Genomic DNA, 14,340 nt, shown 5'->3' with positions numbered 1-14,340 from the left:
TGCTCTGATTGAGCTGATTGATCGCTTTTGTCGGAAATACATGGAAGCTCAAGCATCCAATTATGCATCTGCGGACGTCTAAACATCAACCCCGCACGCTAGACGCCCGGATCAATGTTTAGAAAAACTCGTTCATCCAATCAAACGCACATATTTCTTCCTCACTGGCGTAAACAAAAAAAAGAAAAACAACAACACGACTTATGCCTGTAAAATGCTTATCTCTTAATGAAAATTACAGCGCATCTAAAAAGGAACCAAAAAGTGGTTCGGGTTGTGAATTTTTTTTTTTTTTTTAGTTTGCTTTTGGGGAAGAAGCTTGGAAGATTAAAGTATGTGGGGAAAATAATTGAATTGCGGTCAAATAAAACAACCAACCGCAAGCGGGAGACGTAACCACCGGTCGGATCCGGTATTAAAATGCGATCGGTTCCAGCAATTTCCCAGTTGCTATTTTTCCTTTTATTTTTAAATGCATGCAGGACGGCTGGTTTGTACAATCTTCGCTGAGATGGATTAGAGAAAAAGTTGAATCGTGTTATAAAGGCTTAATGAATCTCTGTCTTACCGCCAACATTGAAGTTTGGCTATGAATGAAAGACGCTTCGGTTCGCTTAATTATCCTGATACTTCCTGTCAGTAATACTGACAGCAAGAAGCTCGTGGGAAGAATCGAACTTATCGATCTTCTTAGGAAATTTTGAAAAATTGCACACATAAAGGTGTAGTTTTTCGCTGTTTGTGCAAACTCACACCATGTCTTGGGATCGAATCTCTTCTGAACATCTGAAGCTAAGCAAAATGTGGAGAACTAAAACATAGTTTAAGTGAAAATTTAAGAAGAATAACTAAATTCAGGTTTTCTACTTGTTGTACAAATAAAATAAAATGCTCATGCATTCATGCATACATATCGTAAGAAAAACAATTAATTAAAAGCAAAGCAATGTAGCAATTTCTATCATTTCATAAGCTGGTTTTAATATATTAATAAACTAATCAATTGATCTTCATATGTCACACAGCTACTAACTCATTCCTCACGTTAACACCATATAACCATACCGGGACTTCAAACGGCTTTTCGAACCGAGCGGTCCTTTTGACTTCATTGTTCATCACCGCTTGTTTCGTTCTAAACTGTCTCATAATCTTCTGGCGCTGATAATAGCCGACCGACAGAACAAATGGTTGGCACATTTGTCATTACATTCGGCCCGCTAAGAAAAGTTAAGTTGACATTTATTTCCTTCGGCTGTGCGATCTTGGTGGGATCGACTGTGCTGGTGGGCGCTCTAATATCCATCGAGCCAACGCTGCTGATGTTGCAACACAAAGTCGAATCAGCATGCGTAGAATGTTTCGAGAAAAAGTGGGCGCGGCATCGAAGTTACACTTCATGTGTGCGTGTGGAAGCGAGATACAAAACAGGGCAGGTGAACGGATCGGCATCGAGACAAAGCGAAATAGATAGAAGAAGGATGGTACACAGCAGAAGGCAAGAGAAAAAACAAACTTCTCGACGAACACAGCCCAGAGTCAAACCTGTTCATCCGAGTGGGTTTGCAGTTAATCGAGTGCCAACATCCTTGCGAGCAGCATCTTGGGAGAGATCTTCCAAACACCGAAGTTTGCTTCCGAACAGAAGGTGATCGTACGCAGTGAAATTGAGCTAAACGATAAGTGATCCCGTTGCAATAAGTTAAGCGTGTTTGGAGAGTTTGGTGTCTAGTTGCAAAGCTGGTGATACAGATACAGGCACAGTGTGTATGCTTGATAGTGTTAACGATTGTTGCTGTTATTCAGAAGAATTCAGACTATTCCGAAGAACGAAAGAGTTGGACGATTCTCAACGGAGCTTGCAACCTGTAGTGGTGTGATCATTGAACCGTGTTTTGGAGTTTCAACAGATAACAGTTTTCGATGGCTGTTGCTAGCTTAAACATGTCTCCAATCTTCAGCGGATACCCTTTCCAAGGTAAGTTGTGAATTTTCATCCACCGACGGTATAAAAGTGTTAGAAGGATCATTTGTAAGAGGCTACACACTTTTTCCATTGGAGGATTAATAGTAGCATATGCTTCGATCAATTTCCACTCTAGGGTGTGAGCATGATCATAAATCATTCCATACACCTTCGGATAACGGTGTGAAACTGAAATCGATAGCTAAATATAATTACGATCACATACAACAGCTGCGAAGCACATGTATCGATGTGCGGGTAGGCGGAACTGATGTTGTTCGGCAACATCAAGAATTTGGTCACTTTTACCTAGGATCGAATCGAATGTTCGGTACATTTCAAATGAATCGGTAGCAATGGTACTTTCAAACGAACGAACATCAAATCGTTGCGTCATGACATAGGAAGCACTTGGGAAGCTGTCTCACTTTTTTCTTCTTTACGGCAAACTAGTTCAAAACGAACGTTGGGATGAACCGAGCGCTATAGCCATGATCTACCTGAACCAGCCTGGCTAAAAATTTCTCCCACATGCTGCTTCTGACGCTCACAAGATTAATGGTTGTAAATATTTTATTGTTGGTTATTGTGCGCTTCTCATGCTACGTAATAAACCCGGACCAGAGAACCAACCCACACGTTCCATTCAATTAGCTTTGAAAAGAATGCCCTTCAAAGCGATCGGCGAGTAGAATGACGATTATGAGAGGTTTTAAAGAAATTCAAATTAAGATCAGAACTTGCATAAACAAAAACGAAATTTCCATCGACCAGACGTGTTTATCCGTACAGCCACGGGAAAGGTGGAACTGTGAAGCAATCCACCGGCAAATAAGTGTCAGAAGGGCTTGCTTAGAGATCAAGGTGTACACGGTGTACATGGACTGACCGCGACCAGTTCGCCGTCGGGAAAATTGGTTGGGAAAGCAACACACCGAGAATGGAATCTGCTTCAGAACAAGCGCAGAACGTGGGCACCGAGCTTGAGGCTGTCATTGTTTTCACGGACTGGCAGAGGATGCCCATCGATCGTAAAAATTCGACAGACAGTATGGCGCGGCGTAACGTACGAACGCAAGTCTTGGTAAGGTTCGTGCAAAAGTACTTTCCGCCTGAGTTTGGTCCCTTCGCGAAGAGCCAAGAAGAATCGTTGCCGTCGATGACAGCGATGATGATGATGATGATGATGATGATCTTCAGTGTTCGTTTTGGTGTTGCTTTTTAAGCTCCCAAACGCCTTCCGATCCCGCCGCAAGACTGAGGGCGGCATGGTGGCTTTGATGTTATTTTTGTAATTCCTGTTTCTCAACAACACAACAACAGCTTAAGAAGCTCGCGCGTCACATTCCACACGGCGCGATGGCCATACGGTTCGCGATGGCCCAGCGGTCTGCCCAACACTCAGACGGTGGTTGCACAGCGCACAATCGTACAGACCGGGGCTTCAAGCGACCTTAAAGGTGAGCTGGGTGATCGACTGAAGCTGGAGCGAGCGTCGAAGGGAACTCGGTCGGACCTTCATAATGATAATGTAATGGGTGCCCCGGAATATTTTATTACTTTCTTCCTTGCAAAGAAGGGTAACCCTCAATGCCTCACGGTGTCCGAGTAGAAGGAAAAAAAAAACCCCCAGCTCAAGATCAGCCAAAAGCAGATCGCTGTTGATCGCCGGAACACGAATAGTACCGCACCGCGTTGTTATTTCGGTCGTGATCAAACCCCTTTCGGCTTCAAAGGCCTAACCCCACGATACGCACCCAGTATCTTGGGCCGAGTATCAGGCTCCAATTGGCGAAGCTGCTTTCAACACGTTTTTCCGTTTTGCCCGCAATGCGTCATCTCTCCATATGCCACACGTACGCGTGAAATAAATCGTCAGGAATTTATTGACGTTCGCATCGCATTCGGTCCTCTTGCCGGTTGGAATTCCTGCATGACGCTTCACACTAACAGCCTCATTCGATAGAGATAGATAGAAGGGGAAGCTGAAAGACAAAAGCAGGTAGAACGGGAGAGTGATATTGCTTACACTAATGCAATAATTTATACGGATGTTTAATATATTTATAAACTAAATGATCAATTTATATGATAAAGCACTGTGGGCGATGGAGCCGCTAGATGATAGCGGGAGGCCGAAAAGCGAAAGCGTCCAATGGACGCTTCCATTTTTTGCAGTGCGAAGGGGTCCCAGTGTCGGTGTTTTCAGATCCGGCAGAAAAAGGGCGTATTCGGGTTGTGCAAGAAATCCCCTTGGGGTCGACCGATACATTTTAATCAATTGATCAAATTTGGATACCGTTTCTTCGCCTGCAGATGGTTTTCACGCAGTGTTCATTGCGTCCATCCATTACGGTTGCCCCGTTCCGCGAGTTGTTTAATGAAACTACATCACTAAACATTCGGCCGACTGGTGGGGCTGGTGCAGAGCGCGAGAAATCGAAACCTGTATGCGCCAGCGCTCAGAAAGGATGATCATTGATGTAATTTATCTTTTCAACGCCTGGCTTCTTGGGATGCTGTTCTTGGAGATCATCGTGAGAATCGAGAGCGAACGGTTGGTAGTTTATCGCTGCGGTTTGCAACAATGACGAAATTAATGGAATACTGATGAACAATATTAGAAGGAACGACACAAGTCGGCGATCTTGCATTTGCCAACTTGTGTGAACGAAACGAACTTTAAATGATTAAGTAATTCTATGCCAAACTGACGTATGCATGGGTGTGCATATGAGCCTAGAGCCAAACCAAACCGCAGCATTGCACACATCGAAACTTTAACAGCGAGGATTTATCTTCTACACCTATTTTGAGCGTCCCCAACGAATTGGAAATCAAACAACGCGATCGCAACTGCCGAGGTGTGTAATTACGTTATATCAGGAAACCTGTAATTGAGATACTGATTGATCGATGCACGATGGGTGCCCCAATCGATAGCAGTTTCCTTTCACTCAATCCTCAACGTGCGAGAGTATGTGTTTGTATCTATAATTTGGAGGAACGCGTTCAGAAGCTTCGATGCACAAACATCATTAGCAGTCATTCTGCTGCTTTGTACCTCACACATGTAGTTGCAGAAATTGTGCACATTTATCGTTCAGCAGCACTAGCTTAATCATCTATAAAAGTGATGAAATGGATTCTGTTTGTAGTGCACAGCAAAAAAAAAGGCACTTCCAAAGCACAATGAATTTTTTTCAACTACCATAGCGAAGGTGTTTATCAGCAAAATCTTTCCACAAAATTAGGAAAACGTTTTGATGATGATACCGAAAAGACCATTAAATTCAAATTAGGCTAGCAAAGATTTGGCTTCTGTTTCGCGTTTGTGTGCTTCGGTTGCATGCGCTTTACACTTTATGAATGTGATGATCATCACCCACCGAAAACGAAAACGGAATTGGTGTTAACAAATGGTAACATAAGACTGTTTGGCCTTTTCCGGCTGCTACTCTGCTACAGTAGGAATGATAAATGGACTGTTCCCCCTGGGCTTGGTACTCTTAATAAGCGTAACCCATGAAAAGGTGTCCAACCTGGGATGGGTTGGGGATTTGTTTCACCCCCTCCTACGTTTTTTGTTGTTTCCTTGCTTTAATTTCGGAAACATGTGTTTCTGGTGGCAATTCTAAGCATAAAGTTTTAACCTAATGGTCCAAAGGCCGTTTGAATATTTTTACACTCTTGTCGCTGTTATGTAGTTGCGTTGCGTGTGTTTGAGTTTATTGCAATTTACGCCTAATTGATGACACTGATTAGCATGTACACTCATGTAACTTCGACTGGAGCGGTTGTGTAGCGTGAACTTCTTTGACCACATCATGCTGCAGTTTTTATTACACGGCCGCCGATGCAAACGGCGGCAAACCGGTTACAGAGAGGGTGAAAACAACGTTTAAAACGAAGGCGAAAGCATATCATTTAACTTTTCATCGACATGATTGAGTTGATGAACGGCAGTAAAACTTAAAGATAGAGAAGAAAAAGGCAATTTGTTGTTGAATTTCCAACCCGACATCATATTCTTCTGGCTCGGTTCGCGAGCGAGGGTTCAATCGGAGAATGATGAGATTGTTTATAAGCCTCGGTACCGGAAGCGTTCGTGTCGAACGTGTCAGAACGGAACGCCCAGGCCGAGCAGCGGAAGTGTTTTAATTGATTTAAAGTTCTCACCCAATCGCCGTCCACGACAATACACCTGAAACGCTTGTAATCCGGGAGTCGAGGTTGGGAACTGCTCAATCAAGGGACGTAAGGAAGTCGTTAGGGACCGGGACGGTGGCGGTAAGCGGTCGAAGAAGCAAAAAGGCCCACTAATGTGACCGAACAATGTGACACCATTGCTAGCGCCTTGCTGGCAACTCGCCAACACGAGCCGTCTTAGCCCTCGCTCTGCACACTGCGGCGGCATTTTTGGGCGATCGCTTTGATCTTGATCTCCGAGGACTATCGCCATAGGTCCTAGCGCGATACGATCGCATCGCCGAGTGTGGTCCTCTGGGTGTGCTGTGTGACAATGTGTCGACGAACATGACACGACCCATTTGTATTGTGCGCTTTGTGGCAGACATTCTGGACTACCTTTTTTCCCTCATCCAATTTTCGTTCTACAACAGCTCTAACGATCCGTCTTTTCCCTGCTTTTTCCTCACTTTCTTCTTCGCACAGGTCAGGGACGTGTGAACCAACTCGGTGGTGTGTTTATCAACGGACGGCCCTTGCCGAATCACATTAGACTTCGCATTGTAGAAATGGCGGCCTCCGGTGTAAGGCCCTGCGTCATATCGCGTCAATTACGAGTATCGCACGGTTGTGTGTCGAAAATTTTGAACCGATACCAAGAAACGGGCTCCATTCGCCCGGGCGTTATCGGAGGCTCCAAACCGCGCGTGTCAACCCCGGAAATTGAAGCTCGCATTGAGGAACTACGCAAAGCGAACCCTGGCATCTTCAGCTGGGAAATCCGAGACAAACTCATTAAGGATGGGCTCTGCGACAAAACGTCCGCACCGTCCGTCAGTTCCATCAGCCGGCTGTTGCGCGGTGGTCGTCGTGATGACCTAGACATGCATGGTAATCATTCTATCAACGGCATCCTGGGAGGATCTTCGTGCGATGAGGACAGCGATACCGAATCGGAGCCTGGAATTACGCTGAAGCGCAAGCAACGCCGATCCAGGACAACGTTCAACGGCGAACAGCTCGAGGCACTGGAAATTGCATTCAGCCGTACCCAGTACCCGGATGTGTATACACGCGAGGAGCTTGCCCAAAAGACGAAGCTAACCGAGGCACGCGTCCAGGTATGGTTCTCGAACCGTCGTGCACGACTCCGCAAACACATGAGCTCCCAGCAAATGGTGGCTTTTGGTGCTTCGCAGTATCCTTCACAGTTCGAGCAACAGGCCGCAGCTGTAGCCGCCGTCACTGCATCGTCCGGAACTGGATCCGGTTCACCGATGGGAGCCGGCGCCTGGTCCCAATGCTACTCCGCATCCCCGAACCAAACTGCTTCGATTCATGCCCCGTCACAGTCTTCCTACAATCCGCTAGCCCATACCATGATCCATCCCACCTCGGCTACCATGAGCCCACCGGCTTCCATGAGCCCCCCAAGCTCCATCAGCCCTCCGGTGTCACATGCCGGAGCACACTCGACCTCCGCCTCACCAATTCCACAGACCTCGGTACCGAGTGGAATAGCTCCAGTCGGCAGCGGCACACAGTCGGCGGCCGGATACAACTACTTCTCCATGTTGGATAGCAACCCGCAGCATGTCCAGCTGCATCCACATCACGCCCACGCAACCCATCACCATGCCGGTCAAATTAGTGCCGCTCAATCGTACGCAGCACCCATCTACCCATCTGCTCCGGCCGGTGCCAACATGGACTCCAACACACAGTGGCAACGCAGTTCCGGCACCGCATCGCACAAATCTTCCACCAGCGAGTGGGACGCTTATAGGTAGGTTAACTTTACGGCCTCTTTGTGCTGTGTGTGACGGCATTTGTCTTCCGGTGGCTTTTCTAATCCGTGCCCACCCACATCCTTCCCCCGTGCAAATGTGCAGCAATTAATAGGCTTTTATCGTTTCTTCCTGTGTTTCTTCTGCTCAGCTCATTTTTCTCCAACAACATGGGCCATCATCATCATGCGCACAGTCACCCACACTACTCGTCGGCAGCAGCAGCTGCAGCGGTGGCGGCCGAAGCAAAATCAGGCTATCCGTACTTCGGGCAGCTCGGGGGACTAGAAATGAGCCGACTGCATTGTTAGGACAATACGGTAGAGGTTTGAGCATATTACACGTAGAGAGTTGAAAACCAAAACTGTTCTGTGCAGGGCCGGTTAAAGCCTTTTATTATCAACAGGATTGATGATAGGCTTTGGAACGGAAATAGTGGACCGAATAATTCGCAATTTATTTACAGTCATAATAACTGCAGAGTTTACACTACTGCTAGTACAGTGTTACCTCCTGATGTATGGATAGCATAAGAATAGAGCTTTTACTGTCGGTTGATCTTCTTAGAACCTTACCATGATGCTACCATGGAAGATGACTTTAGTTTGATAGGAGTTTCATATGCCTTAATGTAGAGTATCGACACAAGAAGAATAGATAAGATTTAGAGCGATCAAAATTAGCACGTAGCTATCGAACGTTGAATGCATTTAAATTTCTCTTTAAAGATAGGACTTATGCAGATAATTTATAATACACTTAAAACCCACTATACTGTACTGACTATGTTTAAGAAGATTATTTGATTAAGAATAAACCCAAATCAACGTATGTTATAAAAGCTGAAAAATTAATCGTGATTTTTCTTTAATTTACTACATGAAGCCTTATATCACATTTATCATAATTGTTGAGTTTTGCTAAAGCTTTGATGTGTTGGTTCTCCTGTATTTCGTTCCGAAAATAAAACATTCCCTAGTATTGCCAATCACGTGTGTGATACAAGTGTGAAAAAATGTCCTCATCGTTGTGATTTACCTCAACATTTATCGCCAGGTGCTACTCCAAATCGTCCATCAATGTGAAACGATAAATCGCTTTGATAACTCTCGACCACGATTGCATTCATCAGCATCCATCACGTACGAAAACACCGAGTGAGATGTGTAGCAATGTACCTTTCATGGATGTTGGGCACGCTGTAAACTCGCCATAATGTACCGTCCCACCCAATTTATCGGTCCCGATGAACTACTGCCGCTGTGCTGCGTGTATCGGCAATGTTAGGCGTGAAAAAAAAAAGAACGTCACAAAAATGCACAAATTTTTATTACCAATCATCCTAGAACGGTGCTTGACGCACGAAGGCTACTCCACAGAGCAGCGTCCAGACATGTTTATGGCGGACCGTTGATGGGTCGGTTGTAAAGTGCTTATTCAACCTTGTTAGCGCTGCTTGATGCTTCGGCAGGGAGGGAAGAAATTTGGAAGAGTCAAACGGGATGCGTTTCCAAGTCATCGGATGTGTACCTCCAAGGAGCTGGAAGCAGTGGACTTCAATGAATTCACCCGGAGCACACCATTCGGGGGAAGTGGCCAATAAAACAACTTAAGCAGTATGGAGTCCTTTTCGTGAACTGGTCGATTTTCCTTAAAGCAAACGGAGCATCCATCCAGTGGCTGGCTGGCAACTGGCAACGAACGGAACGGAAAAAGGACATCCCGGGACAAATTCCATTCCGATGCCCTTTTTTGTCCCAAGCATGTTGGTACAGCTTAAGGCTCATTACCATTCTTCTTCGGGTCGGGCCTCCGAGTGTGTGTGTGTGTGTTCCTATGTGAGTGTCACGCCAACCTCTGCACAAATTCGTAAGCCTTGAACCATCACTAAAGCCTTAATTATTTGCCATCGCCTCGGGCGGCAATTTAGAACTAGCAGGACGCACGTTTGCAGGGCCCGATGATGACAGAACGCACACTGTGCGGATGGATTGTTCACATTTCAACACTCACTCGGAGGGCCGAGAGCTTACCAGCTTCTTGCTTCGTACTCATTGACGATCATCGGGGCGGAACAGCGGGAAGCGTGGAAGGCCAAAAATCTAGGACCTTGGACGACGAATCCTTGCAATAATATGCTAGCCCTGGTCAACACATTGGACATGAGTGGCAGAGATAACGTGCCTGCAATGATAATGTGATGAGCAGCAGTGAATAAGACAGAGAGAGAGAGAGAGAGAGAGAGAGAGACCAAAGAGAACGAACCGTGTCTTAGCCATGATGCTGCACAGCGAGAGGAACTGAAATTGTGGAAATTAATGAATTTTCTGGTTTCATGGATAATTTTCGTTGCTGCATTCCACGCCGGAAGCAGTATCGTTTGCTTTTCATTCCAGCGTTTGTTTTCCTTGACTCCTTCAGTGTGACCCCCCATCGGTGTGGGACAGTTTTCTGGCATCGTCGTGGTATGAGACGACGCAGCAGTGCAGTTTGTTTGGGCGACTGTGGAATACGTAGTAGCGAAGGACATGGTTTTACGGGAATTCATTTCAATGTCGTGCTCAGGCTGCTATCACACACACACACACACACACACACACACACACACACACACACACACACAGCAAACACGGGCAAAGTAGAACAGCAGCAAAAAGGACATTTCTTTGATTATAATTCTAGCCATTCCATCGTGCAAACTTATCGTCGGAAACAATTCTAGCTTTGCTATTGAGATAACAATTTTAAGTGTTGTGTCACTCACCAAAGGAAAACTCATTTTCAACAGCACATTGAGCGTTGGTATAGCGCATATTCATACCACAATTCTTCAATGTAGTTTTTTTAATGACAGTCATTACTTTTGTATTTCCAAACGTTAACCATTGCCAAATGTTTACAACATACCTTCAAATGTGTCCCGTTTTGCCTTGCGCCATCTTTGAGGATCAAGTGCGTTCTTAGTCATAGCTAATTACATTTGTGTATAGGAGCATTGATCTGTTCTCGTCTGTAAAAGCCTGAACTGATTTCCAGGCAGATTCTCACAAAACTTGACTAAGCCACTTCACCGGACCGTTTTGGACCGAAACGATGCACAATGTAGAACAAGAGCATCATTCTTTTCTTTTGTTGCTGATGCTCTATCCCATAGGTGAGGGTATTACGTTTCGGTTAAGCTGCTTTCGATGCTCGGTTCATGTCCTGGCGATCGATTGACATTGTTTCACAGGCATATGAGCACATACGAGTATGTATGTTGCCATTTTTATGCATATGTGCTTCCTTTACTTCATCGCAAATTAAGCGAAACCAACGCCTTCACATACTGCTTGTGCGCATCAGACAACGGACGCATTCTATTTCGTAAGTTACCCGGCGAGAATTAAACGGATCAACAAATTCGGTAATTTTCGCTTCGCTCAAGTTTAGCCAATTAAAAGCGCAAACGCCCAGTGAGAAAGACCGTAAAGAATGAAATGGCTAAGGAACGGTTTAACAGGGCCTGGGTAGGGTTTTTGCGCTAGCCTGCCCTTTAACAAGATGCTGTTCACATAGAAATAGACACGGTACACACGCTCTTTCGAGCACAATGGTGTCATCGTCTGCAGGATGGAAGCTAAGATGTAAGATGGAACACAACCACTTGAATTGCAATTCCCCACATGAGCACTGCCAGCCGCAGCTCGTCAGAGTTTGCTAGCGTAATCTGGCTTTGTTGCAATTCAATTATCTTTTAGGAGTCCGCCACCGAAGAAGCTGGAACTGTTGGTACGGCGTGAAGATAGGCTCACGTAAGTAAATTATTACGGACAGCTGGGACATCCCGGCTTTACAATGCTTCGGAGACGATTGGTTTTCTGCTACGCCAGGAAGAAAAACGATATCGTAAATACAGTTTAGAGTTGGGTTTCTCGTGCAAGTTTGGCACATTCCCTCCGGTCAGTAGCATTCGTTTAATGCCCATGACTGGTGGAGTTTGTTATCTTGCACACTAGACGATAAGAACGAGTTTAGGTTCGTAAAATGATGATGCATGAAAATTTGACCTTTTTGAGCACACTTCCCGAACGAACGAAGTATCGCTAAGATGCGAATATTTCACTGCAGAGGAAGGAGGATTGGAAACGAGCAAGTGTGACTAAATTGCTGCACCTGGTACACGAGCCGGTGGCTCGATAGTCCGTGCTTGTTCGATTATCAAACTCGGACAGGTTGTTTTGTGATAGTTTACTTTTCTTTTTTACTTCCTTGCTCTTTCTGCAAACGGTGAGCTAAATTGAGGAAGGATACCCTATAATTGATACCTGCGTTGTGGGCTCCGTCAATAGCACGGTATTCATCATCCTTCTTAACGCCGTTGATCGGTTGGTTCTAATCCATTTGAAAATAGAAGCCATTTAACTTTGTTGCCTGAGTGACTGTTTATTGACACGTGATGCCTTCATCTATATTAAGAAGATAACACTAAGATGAAAAGCCTATTGAGGCTATAATTAAACCAAACCTTTTGGTACACGCTGTCGAGAGTTGTTGACTTACTTGATTAAACATTCATTAATAATTAGAATTCTCAAATGACAATACTGCAGTAAGCCGTAATATTATAATATAAATAAATATAATGCTCGGATATGACTAGCTGTTGATCTTAACATCCTAATAGACAGTTATACAATGCTGGACGTTTGTTGAAATAATATTTCAAACCACATTCAAACCGTTTACGAATTGTGTTTGTGACGTTTCGAGATCAATGCAGTGCATCAAAAGGGTTTCCATAAGCAGAATCGAAACTCTTTCGTAGCGTGAAGAAACGCCAGATGAAAACACATTGACTTTCGACCTTAAATGGCTTACCATTATTGGGTGATCGGTGATCTCTATCATTTTCGTTCGACAGATGCCGAATGACGATTGATCTTGACCGTTCATTCGTCTTCGTCAATCTTAATTCATCGACGTTTGTTCGACGATGCTTCGGGGTGGCCCGAAAAGATTCGCACTTAGACTAGTTGAAACCGATTCATGCACGGCAGTATACGAATCACTGGATCAAGCAAATGTACGAAGCATACGTGTTGAAATACTGTGTTGCAATGTGTAATTTGCTCAAAATAACTTCACCTATCTAAACAACAACTCAAGAGAAAAACTCAACATCATCGTCGCCGAAGATCGGAGAAGAATTACATTTACAGAATTTTTTTTTTAATTTCATTGGTCTGAATTGAAACATTCTTATGTCAAGCAGAAGCTATCGCTATCACAATTGATCAGTGCATAGTTCTGAGTGTTATAATGTTATAAATTTTGTTACATGCGTGACGTATGATTTCATTTTATGGAGCTACATACTTTAACTGGCTAAAGAAAATGTTAGACGACAAAAATGCACACACCGAAGGGTATAGAATCGAACCAATATTTAGTTTGAAAAGTTTCTTAGCAACGCCAACATAAAGGTTTTAGATACTATCGTCATTGTTTGGAAACCAATTCTTCAATGATGTGACCATTGAGCGCAATTCCATTGTGTAATAATGGCAGGAAGGTGCATCGTAAAGTAATAAACATAAACGAACCAACATGGATTGAATGTACGGTTCTTCAACTGTGAGATAAAGTTGTCTTAATGGTCAGATATTTTTTACAATTAGAGTTGTGAATGAAACTTAACACAGCCAGTCCCGAGAGCTGCGTTGAATCGGTTACCGTGGTGTTTGTGATTTCTCCATACGGGTAAAGGTTGTCATTTCCAAGAATATCCAATATCATGAAGATATTCTTTTTTTAATAAAAGAACTTTTGGTAAATGTTTGTACTAAAAAAAAAAACAAAACAAAAAACTTAGAAAAACATTTATCTGAATCGTACATCGAGTGATAAGATTTCACTTACCCGTGGCGACAATGTAAAACATACGACCAAACCATTTCGAACAATTTCCAAAGCAACAATGTGTGGGGGAATTCCATCCATTTTCGATGCCTAATGAAACTATTAGCACACGAGCTCCAAATTATTCCCCAAAGGCGATCGCGCCGCCAGGGGCTTACATACCGATGGACCACCACCGGTTTAGGAGCCTCCTTTAAATTTCACGTAAAAGTGGAACGAAACACATCAACATTTCAATTACATCAAATCTCTAACCTAAAACCACAATCCCGTAGATCGTAGTCGCTGGGTTGGCTCAGGTTGGCGATGAGCAAGTGTGCTCGAAAGCAGTCACGGCGGTAAAGAATATCCGAATTATGATGAGCATCGTCGAATCGGATGTAAATGATGATTGATACGATGTGATGTGTCTCTTGCCACAGCTTTTCAACGGCCAACTACACCGAAATGGGCCGCTCTGCTGCTGGCCGCGTCCGATTCAGAACCGAAGGAGTGTTG

At 44.4% G+C, this 14,340-nt stretch overlaps 1 protein-coding gene across 1 annotated transcript; it reads left to right on the top strand.

The window, feature by feature from the left end:
• Positions 1-1,919: 1,919 nt before the first annotated feature.
• On the top strand, positions 1,920-8,252 carry LOC126557811 (protein gooseberry). The gene is made up of 3 exons (XM_050213706.1): positions 1,920-1,978; positions 6,641-7,940; positions 8,093-8,252. Exons 1-3 carry the CDS (start codon positions 1,924-1,926, stop codon positions 8,250-8,252), a joined length of 1,515 nt encoding a protein of 504 aa, XP_050069663.1. The 5' UTR covers positions 1,920-1,923.
• Positions 8,253-14,340: the final 6,088 nt, after the last annotated feature.

Source organism: Anopheles maculipalpis, chromosome 2RL (genome assembly GCF_943734695.1).
Source record: "Anopheles maculipalpis chromosome 2RL, idAnoMacuDA_375_x, whole genome shotgun sequence".
NCBI lineage: Eukaryota > Metazoa > Arthropoda > Insecta > Diptera > Culicidae > Anopheles > Anopheles maculipalpis.
The sequence above is the reverse complement of the archived record's forward strand: the minus strand, read 5'-3'. Positions and strand labels throughout refer to the sequence as shown.